This window comes from Acipenser ruthenus, chromosome 2, assembly GCF_902713425.1.
Source record: "Acipenser ruthenus chromosome 2, fAciRut3.2 maternal haplotype, whole genome shotgun sequence".
Lineage (NCBI taxonomy): Eukaryota > Metazoa > Chordata > Actinopteri > Acipenseriformes > Acipenseridae > Acipenser > Acipenser ruthenus.
Window position 1 is genome coordinate 68,159,230 of NC_081190.1, and position 17,215 is coordinate 68,176,444.

Consider the following 17,215-nt stretch of genomic DNA (forward strand, 5'->3'; position numbering starts at 1 on the left):
GCGTGCCACAGTAAATCTTACAACGGTACAACTTCACTGTGGCAGAGCAGGGCTCTGCCCTTGGAAATACTGGCAGGGATGGAGTTAAATTCTCCTCCCTGCCCAGGTTGATTGCGTCAGGTGGGAGCAATCAATCAATTAATTATTCAATTATCACCCAGCCACCTGGCATAAAAGGAGGCCTCAGCCTCCCATTAGAGAGAGAGAGTTCTAGAAGAAGACGGTTTTGGGGGTTTTGGGGGTTTTGGGGGTTTTGGGGGTTTTGCGTTTATTTTTTCAATCCAGTGACGGTAATACTCAGCCTGGATGCCTTAGTCTTGTAAGTTTCATTTTGTGTTTATTTTGTGTCTTAGAAACCTGTTTTGTTTGGCCCTCGTGCCAGTTTATTTTGTATTTTTGTGTATTAAAAACTTTATTTTGAGCTTTTCACACTGTCTCTGAGTCTCAACCTCGGTCACCCTGTCACATTCACCTTAAAAGAAAAGAGCTTTGCATTAATGCTGAGGACGAAGCTTAATTCTGCTGGCCAAGACATCGTAATCAAGCAAAATGTGTGTTCTATTCTTGTTGAAATGGACTAATCAGTTGAAAAAACTGCAACCCCCTACTCCACTGCCAAAGTGTGTAATGCAAGGCCATCTGACATGCATCGCCTCTCATAACTCCTTCAAGCCCTAACCACCAAACAGGAACACACTCTCACACCAACCATTTAATCAACTTGTGTTGCAAAACAGGAAATGTGTCACCAAGACAGTAATTGAAGTAACACACATGTACAGTTCAACCAAGTACTATATTGTACAGTACCATATATAATTATGATAATTAAATTAACGAGTAATACACTGTGAAACAGTAAAGAAACATATCCTTAAAATGACTAAAAACTGTAATTTATGTTATTTAATTAGTAGTTAGTTTCAGATATAGGTCCACTCTGAAATGCAATATAAACTAATACAAATAAACACTTATTAGACTAAAAGAGGTTAATGAATACAGTATATCACTGGTAAAATGCATCACCATATTAAGGGGGGGATGTAAGGATATGTGCTAAGTGATTTGTGGGTTCAAAACCCCCATAATGCTGCTGTAAATCGTGTTTAGCAGCCGTAAAGTCTGATTTTACCGGTCGCTAAAAATGTGGCGTATGTAAAGAATGGTGTTCACCTGCCGTTCTGTACCTGCTTTCAGATTTGCACTTTGCAATCATTAATCCATTAAAATGATACTGAAATGCATTCAAATGAAGAAAAGAGCACGGAATTGGACGGGATCTCGATAGTAAGTGGGCGCAAACATTATATTGTGATGTAAGGATTTTGCCTTACACTTAGGCAATTGTTGACCCTCCAAAATCTTTACACCTTTTCTTACAAGGTGCAAACCATTGTAGAAGCGAGTAACTAAGAGCTGTATAAAAGCACACACCTGCAGAGACCTGTCATTGGCTTCAGGGTGGCTGCTGTGGTACACTTCCTGATGCGGCGACACTTGGCTCTTGTTGAGGAGAGGCAGGAACATGTTCGGAGGAGAAGGGCAAGACGAAGAAGACCCTGCCTATTCAATCCCAGGGTCACTTTGTTTGGGATGTCAGAGGATGCGGTGCTAAAGCATTATTGTCTCACTCTGCAGGTCATCCTAGACCTAATAGCTGAACTGAAGGATGAGCTAGACCCCAACGTCAATCTAGGGACCGCTATCCTTGCACACGTGAAAGTGTTGTGTTCTCTGGACTACTTAGCCTCTGATCACAGTTGGAATGTCTGGAGGGATAGCCCAATCCACATTTTCCAGAGTGCTAGGCAAATATCTGGATGTCATGCTGAAAAGGGCAGGCCAATACATATAATTTACTCACATAACTGATGTTGGCTGAGGCTTTTCCAAACAACTCCGTTTCATGCTGTGTGACCTCAGCCGTAAGGACTCTCAGTTCCTTCTCAGAAAACGTGAATTTTTTTCTGTGCGCCCTTCCTCTGACATATTTTTTTTTGCTTTGTATTTTCTTGCTCCACAGACGTCATACAGCAACTACTGCTCTCTGTACTCCCAACTCTGCAAGTGAGGCCACTAAATAGACAAATGCGCTGAGACCCTTTTGAGACCCTCATTATCATAATTGTAGATCATTATTTGTGCGTGTTGAGTAATTTGCATTACTCAAGCTTAAGCTTACATAGGGCGCAGTGCAAAATAATTGCCCCTAAATGTGCAGTTAATTAGATTTTTGGATTGCAACTGTGTATAAAACACTTTAATTTGTCGGAGGGGACATTCGTTTCCATGGTGACATTTTTGGAACTGAAGAGCACTATGTTTATGTAATTTTATAAGTAACCATGCTAGCATGTTCAGTCAAATTTTTGTTTCCCTGCATCTTTCAGTTAATTTAGCACAAGAGGGTAACAAAACACCCAGATAAGTTTATATATCACAGTGATATACATTTTCAGCATAAATCATGATGGTTTTGATATTTTCATTCACACACCCTGGGTCATCATTCAGCTGGGGAATGCTTCATCCTGCAAAACTCAGCACTGATATAGTAGACACAAGCACATGATAATTATAGCAAATATTTACTATGTTATAACTGGTCTTAGTCAAACTTGCTCTTACTGGTACCTCTATCGAATTGTACTTTCGTAACTGCTCTTATCTGTATTATGATATTCTGTGATATATTATAATGTGATAACTTGCAATGTGATATTTTATAATGCAATACCTTGTACTGTCATATTTTGTAACAACTGTAAATCATCCTGGATAAGGATGTCTGCTAAGAAATAAATAATAACAATAATAATAATAATAATAATAATAATAATAATAATAATAATAATAATAATAATAATAATAATAATAATTCCCCGAGTCAAAATGTGGTTTCTGCTAGTGCTTTTGAAAATGATAGGTGTTTCTTATAAAAAAACACCCATACATAAACAATGTTAAGAGAGACATATTCTTGCACTACTAAAGAAATACAGGGACCTGTAATCAAAGGCCTCCTTTGTACTAAGTATAAGTTGTCTTTCTTTTGTACTTAATCTATATTCTACTATCAACATCAAACAATGGAGCAATTGGAATGTACGTGTATGAGAGAGAGAGCGAGAGAGAAAAAATACATGCATGTCTCCAGTCATATGTGGTTTTCACTATCACGACACCTTCTAACCAAAATTGTAGATAATAGAATGGCCATAGCCTTATGTTTTCGCCTATTGATTCGCTCCATTGACTCTGTGCTTTATGCATCCAGGGCAGGTCAAACTTACAAATTTTGCATCCCTTCCTGAGATTTCATCAGGCACTGTGTGATGCCTGCTCACAAATATTTTTTTGCAACGCAATCTCCTCCATTGAGATGCGATGATTGCATCGGGCAGTGTGTTCCGGGCTTAACAGAGAAAATGTGGAGAGATATTTATTTATTCTTAATAAACATATATTTCAAAACTGTCTGTTGCACCAATTTACTAAAATGCACTTAGGTTTAGCTGCAGTTGTTTCATACAACTGTGACCTCCCAAACAATTAACAACCAATATGGACCAGGTTTTCAAATCTTAAGTAAGTGGATAGTCTTTGCTTTTAAAATTCAACTTTAATGTTGAATGCTCTGCTTTTCTCAGTGAAGTTATGCTGTTTGTGTAATGTGATTAACTTATTTGGTTCCTGAGCTTGGTTGTCAGAGATTTACTCAGTGGAAGCCATTTGAAAACCAGGCCCTGCATGTACCGCTGGAACTGGAAAAGCGTAAATTGTACTATACTCTTTTGCTTGTTTGACTGAAACCCGATATAATTTAAAATAATGTGGGATAGTATCTTTTTGTATCCCAGGATTCATTACAAGACAACTTGTTAAACATATGTCACCCGTCTTAGGGTAATCTCTGGCATTTTATTGCTGCAGACTGTTAATAGTTTATTTTTCTTTAAGTATTTATTTGTGCCCCCCCTCAAAACTAAAACCTCAATTCGAAGGAAGTCAAGCAAAACACCAGCTTTTGGAGATGTGCCCAGATCTTGATTTGACACATTAAATACAGTAAGGCCCTTTGGAATGGCTCCAGGGCCATGGGCCGAGCAACAACTAAAACAAGGCAGATGCATTATGTGGCTTCCTCCATGTGAAACTGAAGCAGAACTCCTTTGATGTGGGGAGAAGGAGGGGTTCTGAGCACAGCGACTGTCACGACTTTCATTATTAATATTTTTTTAATTGAAGCATTGCTGTAAACTGACAAAAAGAAAACTGTGGCAAGATAAAAGAAAACAAAAGCGAATAACATTTCCGTTGTTAATGTATCATAAAAGTGTATATGACTAGATCTTTCTCTACAGCCAATTTACAATGCATTTGTGCACTAACATAAATACTTTCCTGGTATTTGAGTGCAAGATAGAGTTTTGTTTTGTTTTTGTTTGGCAAAAGTGACATTTGCTTTGCTTCACAGGGGATTAGCTGAGAAACAGATCATAGCTTTCCTATGAATGGTAATGATAAAAGTAAATATGCAATTATGCTAGCAGGGGATCACAGTCAGCTTCCATAACTCAAACCACTATATTATTATTATTATTATTATTATTATTATTATTATTATTAATGACAGAGAAACATTCTTTGAGTATCCATGTAAAATCCCTTTTCCATGGTTGTCTGATGAAGTTCTGACTGGAGGCTGTACAACACCCTTGGTATTTAATGAACATTGCTCTGAGATCTTTGACTGCTTCTGACTGCACCTCAAACTATGTGCAGACTTTCATAAATGGGAATGGGTCCAGAATTACGTTCACTGTAGCGTCTGAATTCTTTGTTAGAGGTGAGGGCCTGACAAACTGAGCCCTTGTTATACTAAGCTACATTAGTCAGCTTATTATGACTTATTATAGACACTGAGTATTCAGCGGAACAAAAGTCTCCAGGATGTAATGTGGAATAGTAAAAAAAAATATTACAATTTGGGAGACACTGTAAAACAAACAGTGACAATGACATAAACCTGCTAGGTTATTTGTTACTTTTGGAAAGATAGACATATGAAAGACAAGAGGGACCATGTATGGGATAGGGAGAGGGAGACTGGCCATGCAATGTTAGTGAGTGAGATCATGAATACTAAGAGTAAAGCTGCAGAGTTACTGGAGATGGGCACCATGACTAGTGAGTTTATAATCAAGACTATTATCTTTGTTGTCAAAATCTATCTAGGCGTTAATCATTTAGGCATTGAAATGGAATCACAACTCTATTTGAAAAGCTACTTCTTAGGGGTTTCTTTTTCAAATTAAATATACTGTAACTATTTTAAAGAGGCTAGTTTATGCATTTCAATATGATTAACATCCACAAATCTGCAACGTGACTGGACGTGTAACACGAACGGCAGTGGTATTATTATTATTTATTTCTTAGCTGACGCCCTTATCCAGGGCGACTTACAATTGTAACAAGATATCACATTATTTTTACATACAATTACCCATTTATACAGTTGGGTTTTTACTGGAGCAATCTAGGTAAAGTACCTTGCTCAAGGGTACAGCAGCAGTGTCCTCACTGGGATATGAACCCACAACCCTCCGGTCAAGAGTCCAGAGCCCTAACCACTACTCCACACTGCTGCCTGTAAGTGCAGCAGTGTGGAGTATCAACAGTAAAGTGTAATCAACAGTATTGTGTTGCAGGTCAACAGATAAACAAGTGAACCATACCAGTATGCCATGCACTCATAATTATTGTTACAAGATGACATCATGTTTTCTAGTTACATAAGTGTACAAGCTAGTGTAAGTATTGGTTATCCATTTCAGAGCTATATATCACCTCCTCTCACTGCAAGCAATATCCTCTCCATTTGAAAACTTGATAACTTCCTGTAATACTTTTTATTCAATTTTTTTTTTCTGAAAGGAAATTGTGGTTTATGCCTTGCAAGTGTTCAAAATGTCATAATTAAGACATTTAATTAAAATACAAAAATAGGTTAACTAATCTCTGCGGAGTTACTTTACAAAGATGTTTTTTTTTTCATGTTAACAAGGTCCTTATAAAACTTAAGTTTGCAGAGCGTATCACAACTGTAAACAGGGTGTATGAAAACTCTCCTCCAGTGTTTAATTTGTAAAGAAAGAGGTGCCGGGGCGCAAGCAATGACAATAATACAGTTCTTAAGAACCGCACATTCAAAATCATAACAAGTTTATTTGAAAGAGTATTGCACATACTAGTGTTAGATGTTTACAATCATATACATGCATAAAAATTAATTAAAAGCAACTGCAGGATAAAAAATATATATAAATAAAATATGCCTATATACATAGGTGCCTAACCCATTAGGGCAGAAGGGGCATATGCCACTCCCTCCTTGATTACGAACATTGGTTTGACCCATGGTCCGCACTGTATTAATATCTAACATTATCAGCGACGTGACTGCAACAGAAGCTGCTGGGCAGTTTGTGTAGATTACTTTAGGCTAGGTAGTTGTTAGCTTAGTTTGTTTTATTCTTTATTAATTACATTCTATTCATTGAAAAAAGGCGAGAGAACCAGAAGTTGGTAGATGTTAATTGAACATATGTCGTAGTTTGGCCGCCATAGTGGATTGAAAAAAAACATTTTTCCTAAATGTAGAAATCTGTCTTTCGAAAACCACATATTGCAGAGTGCTGAAAGTTGGTATAGTTGTTGAGGGATAGTCCAAGATTAACTGGTGTTCATAAGAAGCTGATAGGTTGTGTGGTATGGCGGCCATGCTGCATGACGTCATAATCACATGGTACAGACGTTATAATCACAAACTACAAAGATCTTCTTCTCCCATACTGCTAGTCCGATTTAACCAAAAATTGGCACACATGATCCTGGTATGGTTGTCTTTAAGATTTGGTCAAGGGAAGTTGCTACAATAAAAAAACATGGCGGCCACGTTGGATGACATCATCAACATACAAAACTGGCTTACAAAAACCTTCGTCTCTGAAACCACTAGTCCGATTGAACCAAAAATTGGCACACATGATCTAACTCTAACTAATAATACTCTACAGGTCTTTCACAACCATAACAAAGGAACAGATCACTCGGCCACATCCCCTGATATACCTTCAGTCATGCCCCCTTTGGTAGCGAGTCTCCTACAATCCATGACTGACACATCGCCTACCGCAGTAAGGTGCTGAATTCTAGTATTGCGGCTTCGCCCCCTTTTTGGATGGCCGACTTCCGACTGACCCTGGAATGAACTGTCAAACCATCCAGTCCAGGGCACACTGTTCCTGTTATACCGTGCCCTCACAGGTAGGGAGGGAGATTGTTGACTCGGATTCATTCGCTCTCTGTCACAGAGAGAATTAATCCAGCTTACTTTCACCTCTGGTGGGGGCAGGCATGAACACGTTTAAGTTCAACACCAACCCTAAATACAATGTTGTTACTGTTTTTAAGCAGTAGTAATCATATGAAGCAGTGATATTTCAAAATAACAGAATAACCTTTTTTACTTCAGGGAAGCAGGCTACAAAATGTTTTTTATCATTAAACGTGTCATTGTTCTTTACAGAAATAAATGTTCAGATTTTTATATTGAAGCTTGTTGAGTACTACTCGTTCAATCAAACCAAGTACTGTAAGAATTTGCTTGTACCTTTTAAGATGTTTTTCAAATCAAGTAAGCTTATTTGTGTATAAAAAACAACAATAGAGTGGCAGTCATTTCACAGCCAGTGCCATCTGGTAGGTAGCTGAAATCGTAAAGTAATTAAAAGTACAAGCATCGCTGGCAGTGGACTGTCTGTCTTTAGCGCACGCAAGAACTTGCAGAATGGATAAAACGGTTTTGAGAATTTTAAGAAAACACACTTGAAAGCAAAACATTTTATGAGCTTTTCAACTTTCATAACTGAAGAGGTGCCACTGCTCTCCTCGTTATGAGGATCTTAACAACACCCAAGATAAATCAGGCAGGAGTTGATTACAGATACTGTACTCCAAGACAGAACTAAACTAAACTAAACGCTGACTGTATATTAGATTTGTATCAGAGGATACAGCCATAGGGGGAGTTTCTCCTTATGTTGCCATGCACCACGTGTGATTGGCCCAGTGGCTATTTAGTATAGTATATGTGCTATTCATGGCGAGACTCAGTATCACTATAAAGCTCAGGTCATATGCCTTGGAGTTTGGAACCATGATTAGAGTGCTATATCCCATTTTACTATGCCTGTGATAAAACATGTTATATATGGTAAATAAGAAAATCTGTTCTAAACTAAAAGAGATAAGTAAATTGTAAAAAGCCTTGACCTTTAACAGCCTCATGCTAATTCACCATCCCCATTATCTACAGGGCTGATGCCATTATCAAACTAAAGGGCACCCAGCGTTGTACATTTAATTCCTTACACATCTGAAACAATGGGGGAGTTTCCATGTGTGTTATAATTTTACTCAAGACATTGTGCTCAAGCCAAATGAAAAACCCTATACATTTTAGGTTTCCATTGGCTCAGTTTATTTTACTTGAGAAAACCCTCTTTTCGTGCTGTTTTCAGACAGCTCAGGAAAATGGTTTCCATGCACAGAGAACAGGTACAAAAGAGAATCTCACCTAGAACTCCATGGTTGTTAGGTGACATCTTGTTTGAGTGAAACTCTAAAGCACAGTGTTAAGCTCATGTAATAAAGCTGTGATTTGTACATGCCTCGCGCCTGGTTGTTTAATAATGTGTTTTGCTGCTCTTGCCCAAATTGTTTTTCAAATGTCCACTCCCGTCCAAAGTCTGTCTGGATTGGGAGCAGTGGACGTTTTCACATGAAATGCGGGTTTCCATGTGAAAATGGGCCTGGATTTCCCATGCTTTACGTCATACTCATGAGTAAATGAGATTTACCCTATCCCTCTCTGTGGTCGTTATTTTCGGCCACAAACCTGATCCTCTCGAGCTGTTCTCCCAAACATTCATGTGCATCGCAACTTCACGTGTGAGTAACCACACATGGAAACTCACCAATGAGGGGTATGAAATCTGAATATCTTTAACCGTGAACCAATTTCAAACCCATAGTACTCACCCGTGCTCAACAGCAACAGTACTTTCATGGCAAGAAACTCTTCATGGGTAAGTTGCAACCGCACAAACTCCTGGCTCACCTGCCGCATCCCCTGGCACAAACCGTACATTGCTGACTGCTGCATCCGCTCCCTGGTAGGATGGAAAAGATGGGCACAGGATCATTAAGAGTCTATTCCAGATACAGGAAGTAAAATATCTGCCTCTAGATGTTTACATCCTGTCTCTCTCTCTCTCCCCCAAATCAAATTCTCTCTTAAACTGGTACATTGGCTGAAATGCTCAGATACTGTTAATTTAAAATACTGCTGCTGTATAACGACAAGCTTTCTAATTTACATGTACTGTTTTTCAAAGAAACCCCCTTCTGCAACCAACATATTACTTTTTGGACACATTGGCTTTTGTTTTTTTAGCCTGTCAGAGCATTCCGTTTTTAACAGAATGCAGACTACCATGAAGAATGCTGTTTTATTTTGTTTTTTTCTTAAGTAACAGTATTTTGATGTATAAATTAACATGCCTTAAATGTCTCTATTTACTTGGTGGTGTCAGATATAATTTAAAGTAATGTATTTTCAATTGAGACTGAACCAACTTGAAACATTAAATTACAATACCACTTTAAACATCTACAGACATGTAATGAATGATATGTGATTTCCAGACACATTTTGTTTTGTGTTACACAGTATATGTTACCTTATGTCCTCATTATTACCTTGTAATACACATTTTCTAATGACTACAATTATGAAAAGCCTACATATTAACAGGGGCTGATTACAGGACTACATGAGCAATCAGTTATATTTATCAACATTACATAAAACAGCTACTTTTTCTGCTAAGAAACAAATTGCATACTATTTCCCATATGCAGGGTTTCTGCTCTTACTCATTCTTGATTGATTAGCTCAGCACACAACATGACATGACTCATGAAACACCACATTACTGAACTATTTTGCTACATAACTTGAGCTTGCAGTGCAGAACAAAAAAAAAAGACAACAATAGTGCACAGCTCACTGGAAATCTGGACAACAGATGTTGTGAAGTCAGAGGAATAAAAAGGTATGACCCCTGGCTTCGTAACCTCACAACTTTAACCATAAATTAGTCATATACAAGCCAATGGCTGGACTTAAAAGCCCTCAAGCTCACATCTGATACTGCAGGCCACATCATTACATCAACAGAAATGAGAAAAATCGTGTTACTCTATTACTGTAAACAGCTGGTCCCAGAGCTTTGTGTTTGCAGCCTTACAACAAAAAGTTAATAATGCGCCAAGCTTAATTAGAAAGAAGAGGCAGTCTATAAACAAATGTGCAAGGCATATATTAATCATCCTGTTCATCAGTTCAACATATGCTAGGAATTCAATATGAAGTCTCAGTACAGTATATATAATGTACGCCATATAAAACTGGCTTTGTTTGTGCTTTTCTAAAACATTTCTAACTACCTCCCAGTGCAGTGTACTGATACAATGTATGTACCACAAAGACAGACACATTTTAAAGGGGTACTTTATAACACCTAATTTTTCCCAATATTAATGTCTTACCTGTCTTTAATATCCAATTATGTGTGTTCTGTATGATTGTCCATCATTGCTTCTGATTACTCACTACTCGAGAAAATTTTTCAGGGTTGTACAAATTTGACCTACAGAATCACTGAATATAGGTGTATGAAGCTTATATCTCAAAGTATTAGGCCTCTCTATCACCAGCACACCAAAACGTCACATGACATGACAAAGTGTTGGCGGTGCTGGATATACAGTACTAAAATATGTTTAAAACTGTTTTAAAATATTCTACAATCATTCACATAACAATGCTGAATAAACACAGCCAAACCAAACAAAAAACACAGCCTTCTATTTATGTAATGTGCTGTCAAATATTGTTGTTTTATTTCCCTTCATAAATCCAGCTAAATAAATGTGACTTCAAAATTTTGGGAGAGACCACATCTCCCTTAATTTAACATGAAGCTGTCCAAACATCTTGGCCACTATTCCTGTGCACACAGATGTGAATTAATTCCAGTACCACAAGACCCATGACTATAAACAGCAGTTTACTGTTACGGAGGAAGCAGTTACTAAATAAATATAGTAGTTTATGTGCAAATGAACAGTAGTTTATGTGCATCGGAGGGCATAAGGTCATTTAGAGGCTGGTATATTCCTAAACTGATAATAAGCATCTTCTACCTGATTCAGCCTCTTCAGATCTGGAGGAATCTAGGGGGAGTGTGTTTGGCCTGCATTTCAAATAGCTTCATTCCCAAACACAGGGTTATGGCAGTAAATGAATACCAGAAAAGAGATGTGAAACCCTTCCAGGCATCACAATTAGAGTGATGAATTGCGGCAGCCTGGTCCTCACAGCAGAAAGACCACAAACAGTCCCATGCAGTTATGCAGTATGTCTACCTTTCAAAGCTGACTGCAAAAAAATGAACGGGAGCGAATGGCCTTGTCTTGCTAATATACACTTTGCTTCCAGCTGAATCTACTGTGGTAGTGCTAAAATGGTGTTAAAGCTGGCAGCATGATATAACCAGATCATGCGTCTTTGGGATTTCATGCTTGTCCAACTTTAGTTTTTGACAGTTTTGTAGACTTTTTAAAAAGCGGTACTGTAGTTAAAATTTACTGACACAGCAGATGCAGCCAGAATGCTGATTGAAAGGATTTATACTATATTACATGCAAGCAAATGCAAGTAAGACAGAAAATGAAATAGGTTCTAGAACAGCAAACCTCTCAATGTCTATAAAGTGGGTCATACACACACACACACACACACACACACGCATACACACACTAAAAAAGTTATATAACCGTTAGCAGACATTCAAGGTTTACCCTTGAAACTCAGGGTTTTTCACAATTTTGAGGGTCACACATCTGTGCAATGGATTCTTACAGATTTTGGTGCCTACTCGGTTTCAGTCTGTTTTAAATCAATCAGCATTTGTCAGTGCTGATCTAGCTATAGTGTGATTTGTTAGTGCTGATCTAGCTGCAGCGTGATTTGTCAGTGCTGATCTAGTTGTAGCGTGATTTGTTAGTGCTGATTTAGCTATAGTTTGATTTGTCAGTGCTGATCTAGGAGTAGCGTGATTTGTCAGTGCTGATCTAGTTGTAGCATGATTTGTTAGTGCTGATCTAGCTATAGCATGATTTGTCAGTGCTGATCTAGCTATAGTGTGATTTGTCAGTGCTGATCTAGTTGTAGTGTGATTTGTCAGTGCTGATCTAGGTGTAGTGTGATTTGTCAGTGCTGATCTAGTTGTAGTGTGATTTGTCAGTGCTGATCTAGGTGTAGTGTGATTTGTCAGTGCTGATCTAGCTGTAGCGTGATTTGTCAGTGCTGATTTAGCTGTAGTGTGATTTGTCAGTGCTGATCTAGTTGTAGTGTGATTTGTCAGTGCTGATCTAGGTGTAGTGTGATTTGTCAGTGCTGATCTAGCTGTAGTGTGATTTGTCAATGCTGATCTAGCTGTAGCGTGATTTGTCAGTGCTGATCTAGCTATAGCATGATTTGTCAGTGCTGATTTAGCTGTAGTGTGATTTGTCAGTGCTGATCTAGTTGTAGTGTGATTTGTCAGTGCTGATCTAGGTGTAGTGTGATTTGTCAGTGCTGATCTAGTTATAGTGTGATTTGTCAGTGCTGATCTAGCTGTAGCGTGATTTGTCAGTGCTGATCTAGTTATAGTGTGATTTGTCAGTGCTGATCTAGTTGTAGCGTGATTTGTCAGTGCTGATCTAGGTGTAGTGTGATTTGTCAGTGCTGATCTAGCTGTAGTGTGATTTGTCAGTGCTGATCTAGCTGTAGCGTGATTTGTCAGTGCTGATTTAGCTGTAGTGTGATTTGTCAGTGCTGATCTAGCTATAGTGTGATTTGTCAGTGCTGATCTAGTTGTAGCGTGATTTGTTAGTGCTGCTCTAGCTATAGCGTGATTTGTCAGTGCTGATCTAGTTGTAGCGTGATTTGTTAGTGCTGATCTAGCTATAGCGTGATTTGTCAGTGCTGATCTAGTTGTAGCGTGATTTGTTAGTGCTGATCTAGCTATAGCATGATTTGTCAGTGCTGATCTAGTTGTAGCGTGATTTGTTAGTGCTGATTATGTGATTTGTCAACAGCAGTAAGAGGATAAGAAGTGTTGTTTTCATTTAATGTAAAAAGAATATATATTTTTTTTAAATCTGGTGTCTTTGTTTTACTAATATTAAATAAATAAGGTCTTAAAATAATTGAGTTGTTCTCCTCCAATACTTATGTGTAAATCCAGGTTTAAGGTTTTTCATCAATCCCAAGGCTTTTCAGTAGGGGTCTCACTGGTATGAACCCTTAGGGGTTGACATGTCTGTGTTAGCCTGGACATGTCTGTGTTAGCATTAGCATTTGTATTTCAGTCAAAAAGTTGAGAAACTGTAATGCAATGAATGATAGCTTACTCATTGAAGACAAGGTCAGGTGCAAAATACAACATCTGAGCACTGGTATGTTTATATGATCTCCAGCTGAGGCCGAATGACGAAAGACACATCCAAGAGTACTGAATGAGGGTGACTTGGTCCTCAATCGGCAAGCTTCTGAATCCTGAAGAAATAATAATAATAATAATAATAATAATATTAATAATAATAATAATAATAATAATAATAATAATAATAACTGCAGTTTAACCCATTGAAAGTGCAATACATTCAATACAGCTGTGTAGTTAGAATAAAAAATCTCACCTGGAAGTACTTTTGCCCACTTGACGACTCTTATCATCTGCTTCCCGGCCAGCTGGTTGAGACTGGAGAGCAGGTGGTCTGTTGTGTCAGGCTGGGTGCTGTCGTAGCCTGCATACACAACTTCTGGTTCAATGATTTCCAGGACACTGCTGATGGATGGAGGAAGGTATGGCGTCATGCCGGGAACATGAGGGACGAGAATGGTGCTGGTGCTTAACTCCTTCTCTGAAGTCAAGTATGTCTGGCCTTCCTTTGGGCTCCGTAGCGGCTGCTCTTCGCTTACCCCTTTTAATTGCCCCAACTTCTTTGACTTCCGTGCTGAAAGAACAAATCAAATAAGAGACTGAAACTCAAACCAAAGCCAATGCTGTCTATCGTGAAACACACATTCAACAGTGAATGAAGATTGACAATAAAATTATAATTCCATATTAAACAAGCTTGCAATGACGGAACAGTTTTCTTAATTATGGAGGAGACCCAGCAAAAAGTAATTATGACACTTTGAAAGATCATAGTGGGGAAAAAAAACTTTTTTATGATGGATTAAAAACAGAATTGCTAAAGGAAGCATTTATCAAAGGCAAGGTGCAAAAAACTGATTAAACAGTTTTATATATATATATATATATATATATTATTTATGCGTTGAACCCCTTTCTAAACGCAAACTTTCTATAGAAACCTGCAGTTGACCAAATCAGTTTCTGAACAGCATAAATCAAGCACATTATTGTTTGCATATAAATGAAATAATTAAGTCCCCAGTCAGTCTCTGAAATGCTGAGTAATAAACAGTCCTGCTTCTGTGATATATTAGGTGACACACATGCTTTCTCGATTGGCAAGGCAATCTCGTCCATCTATGCTGAGGCACCACAGACACAAGAGTGCAAACAAGACTAAAACCAAGCAAGGAGCTCTGTAATAGAAAGATCGATAACAGCGTCACGAAAAGACTGTTCAGTACAGCTGGAAGGAGGTCGTCAGTTTGGTCTTATGAATACTGTCCTGGAGGTTTCATAGAAAGATCCCATACAGTACTTCATCATAACAATATATTAAGTCAAGAGGGAAAACTGAAAAAAAAAACTGCTTTCAAGTGCATTTTATACCTCTATTAAAACTATTGAGACTTGATAGAACAAGGTTAATGTTTAAAAAACTCATCGCTAAGAGTGTGCCGGGATGCACTTGTTAACAGCATCACAGCAACAAATGACCAGCAGAGGCCAGATTTTGTGGGCTACTTTGTTGCTCCCTAAGAAGTTAATTGCTGTCAGGTAGATGGCAGTCTATGTGGTTAGAATTATAACCTGTAAACCAAACAATAGGCTTAGCAGCTGACTTGACTGACCAGAGAAGCAGCCTTCACACCAAATAAAAATGCAATGCAAGTTATAGGTACAATTCTACTAAGGTTATCCGACTTTGGGCCCAGAAATATTAATCATATTCAACTTTTATTTTAAAATGACTCATATACGCTTACACATTAATTAAATATTCTAAGAACTATTTACGAACACACCAAAATGAAACCATAATTTATTAATTTTATTACATGAAATAAATTACCAATGTATAATTGTACCCAATTCTTGCCAACATTTAAAAAATACTAACTGGATTCAAAAAGCACTGTATGAGCCAGCACTCTGCTTGTAAATCTATCCATACCTGGAGAAAACCCATTGAGATCATTAATCACATTAAATCCTTCACACACCAGACGCGACGCGATTTTTACTGGGGCGACACGACAAATTCACTGCAAAAACACTGTGCACACCAGAAGCAATCACAGACACGATGCGACAGCTGGAAATTTGCCAGATCTTTCAGAAAGTATGATTACTAACAAACAAACGCAATAGAAAATGGCTTATTATTATTATTATTATAGGCGTGATGATAATGGCAATATATTAGGCGATATGCATTTAATCATGTATGAAATTATACAAACCAGGCACGCCCAGATCATTAGAAATCGACTCCCATGTTATGTTTTTGGCTTCAGTGTTTTTATAATTACTTTGACTCTTGTCAAAAAGGACAGAGAAATTAGATACTGCAAGTATGATCTTCTTCTTCATTTTCAGTGAAAGTGAAACAGGGCTTGATTTCAAACCACATGAGCTGTTGCGCGATGAATTCACAAAAATAGGACCAGGTTCGTGTTGGAATTTGTGTCACGGCGACGTCGCTTGTCATGTCACCTTTGGTTTGAAGGGCGCTTTTGAAAAGCACATGTTTTATTGATTTTCTCACGTCGCTTTGTCGTGACTCTCTTTGCGTCACGTCTGGTGTGTAAGGGCCTTTACAAGGGTATCCTGGGAGACAGCAACAGAGCAATCCCTCATTTCAAACTAATTTTACCAACACATTTTGAGTTAAAAACATGTACAGCAAGGTATTACGTAAAGCCTTAGTTTGGTCTTTATTGAAAAATCATTCCAATCTCCCTGGTAAACTAGACTTCTAAGCACAGAGAGTCCATGTGTAACGTAATGTCTGCTTTCTACTCCAAATCACATTTGTCTCTCTTATTTAATTTAACTCAAGGTCAAAACAAACGGTGGCAGTTTAATCAGATAAAGCAGAAAACCTCTGTGGCAAACATGCATAAACCACACATCTAAAAAAAACTGCATTAAGAGCTCACAACATTAACACATAGGCTACATTCAAGCTGACATTTAATATTAGCATTCTCACTTCTAAGAACTTCAAGCTTTTTTCTCCACACACTGTAATATGCAACTCCTCATGATCATGCTGAAATGTAGAGGAAATCAGACATGCATTAAATGTCATAATCTAATCTGTTACCCTGGAGACAAATGCGACAATCTGCTGCAGCCCCCAGACTGTGAATGGAAAAATCACAGCATTTTATTCAATTTTATATACTTGTACAGAGCTTAAAGGCTTGCTTTTATTAATTTAACTTCATATTTAGTTTTCCTCATTGTTCTTTGTGTTATTTAGCAGGCAAGTAAATATAGAGTGAATTTCAAATCATACAGGGAATGCAAAATTTAATAAACTTAACGTTTACCCCTTCCCTGAGGCAATCCCTGTGAAAAAAAACAATTACAGACTGCACTCACATATCCGACCCTATACATTTTTTACTTCAGTGATGGGTAAACGTGTGTGATGCATATTTGATTATTTCATTTTGGCCCGTTCCAACCCTTTTTTCAGGGAACACAAAAAAGATACAATATCAAAATACATAGCTGACACGACTGTGTTTTAAAATAAGTAGGCTTCCATTTAGATGTAATGTATTGGTTTTGTTGGTACAGTACTATATTTTCAACAG

At 37.9% G+C, this 17,215-nt stretch overlaps 1 protein-coding gene across 3 annotated transcripts in view; it reads right to left on the minus strand.

Annotated features, from left to right (window-relative positions):
* The window catches only part of LOC117409242 (mineralocorticoid receptor), a 133,728-nt gene that overhangs the window by 16,123 nt on the left and 100,390 nt on the right, over window positions 1–17,215 (minus strand). For all 3 annotated transcript variants that reach the window (XM_034014948.3, XM_034014947.3, XM_034014950.3), the window contains 3 exons: window positions 13,882–14,199; window positions 13,594–13,738; window positions 9,112–9,242 (listed from right to left, as the gene is read on the minus strand). In XM_034014948.3, coding sequence (XP_033870839.1) covers window positions 9,112–9,242; window positions 13,594–13,738; window positions 13,882–14,199 — 594 coding nt within the window. The remainder of the gene's footprint in view (window positions 1–9,111; window positions 9,243–13,593; window positions 13,739–13,881; window positions 14,200–17,215) is intronic.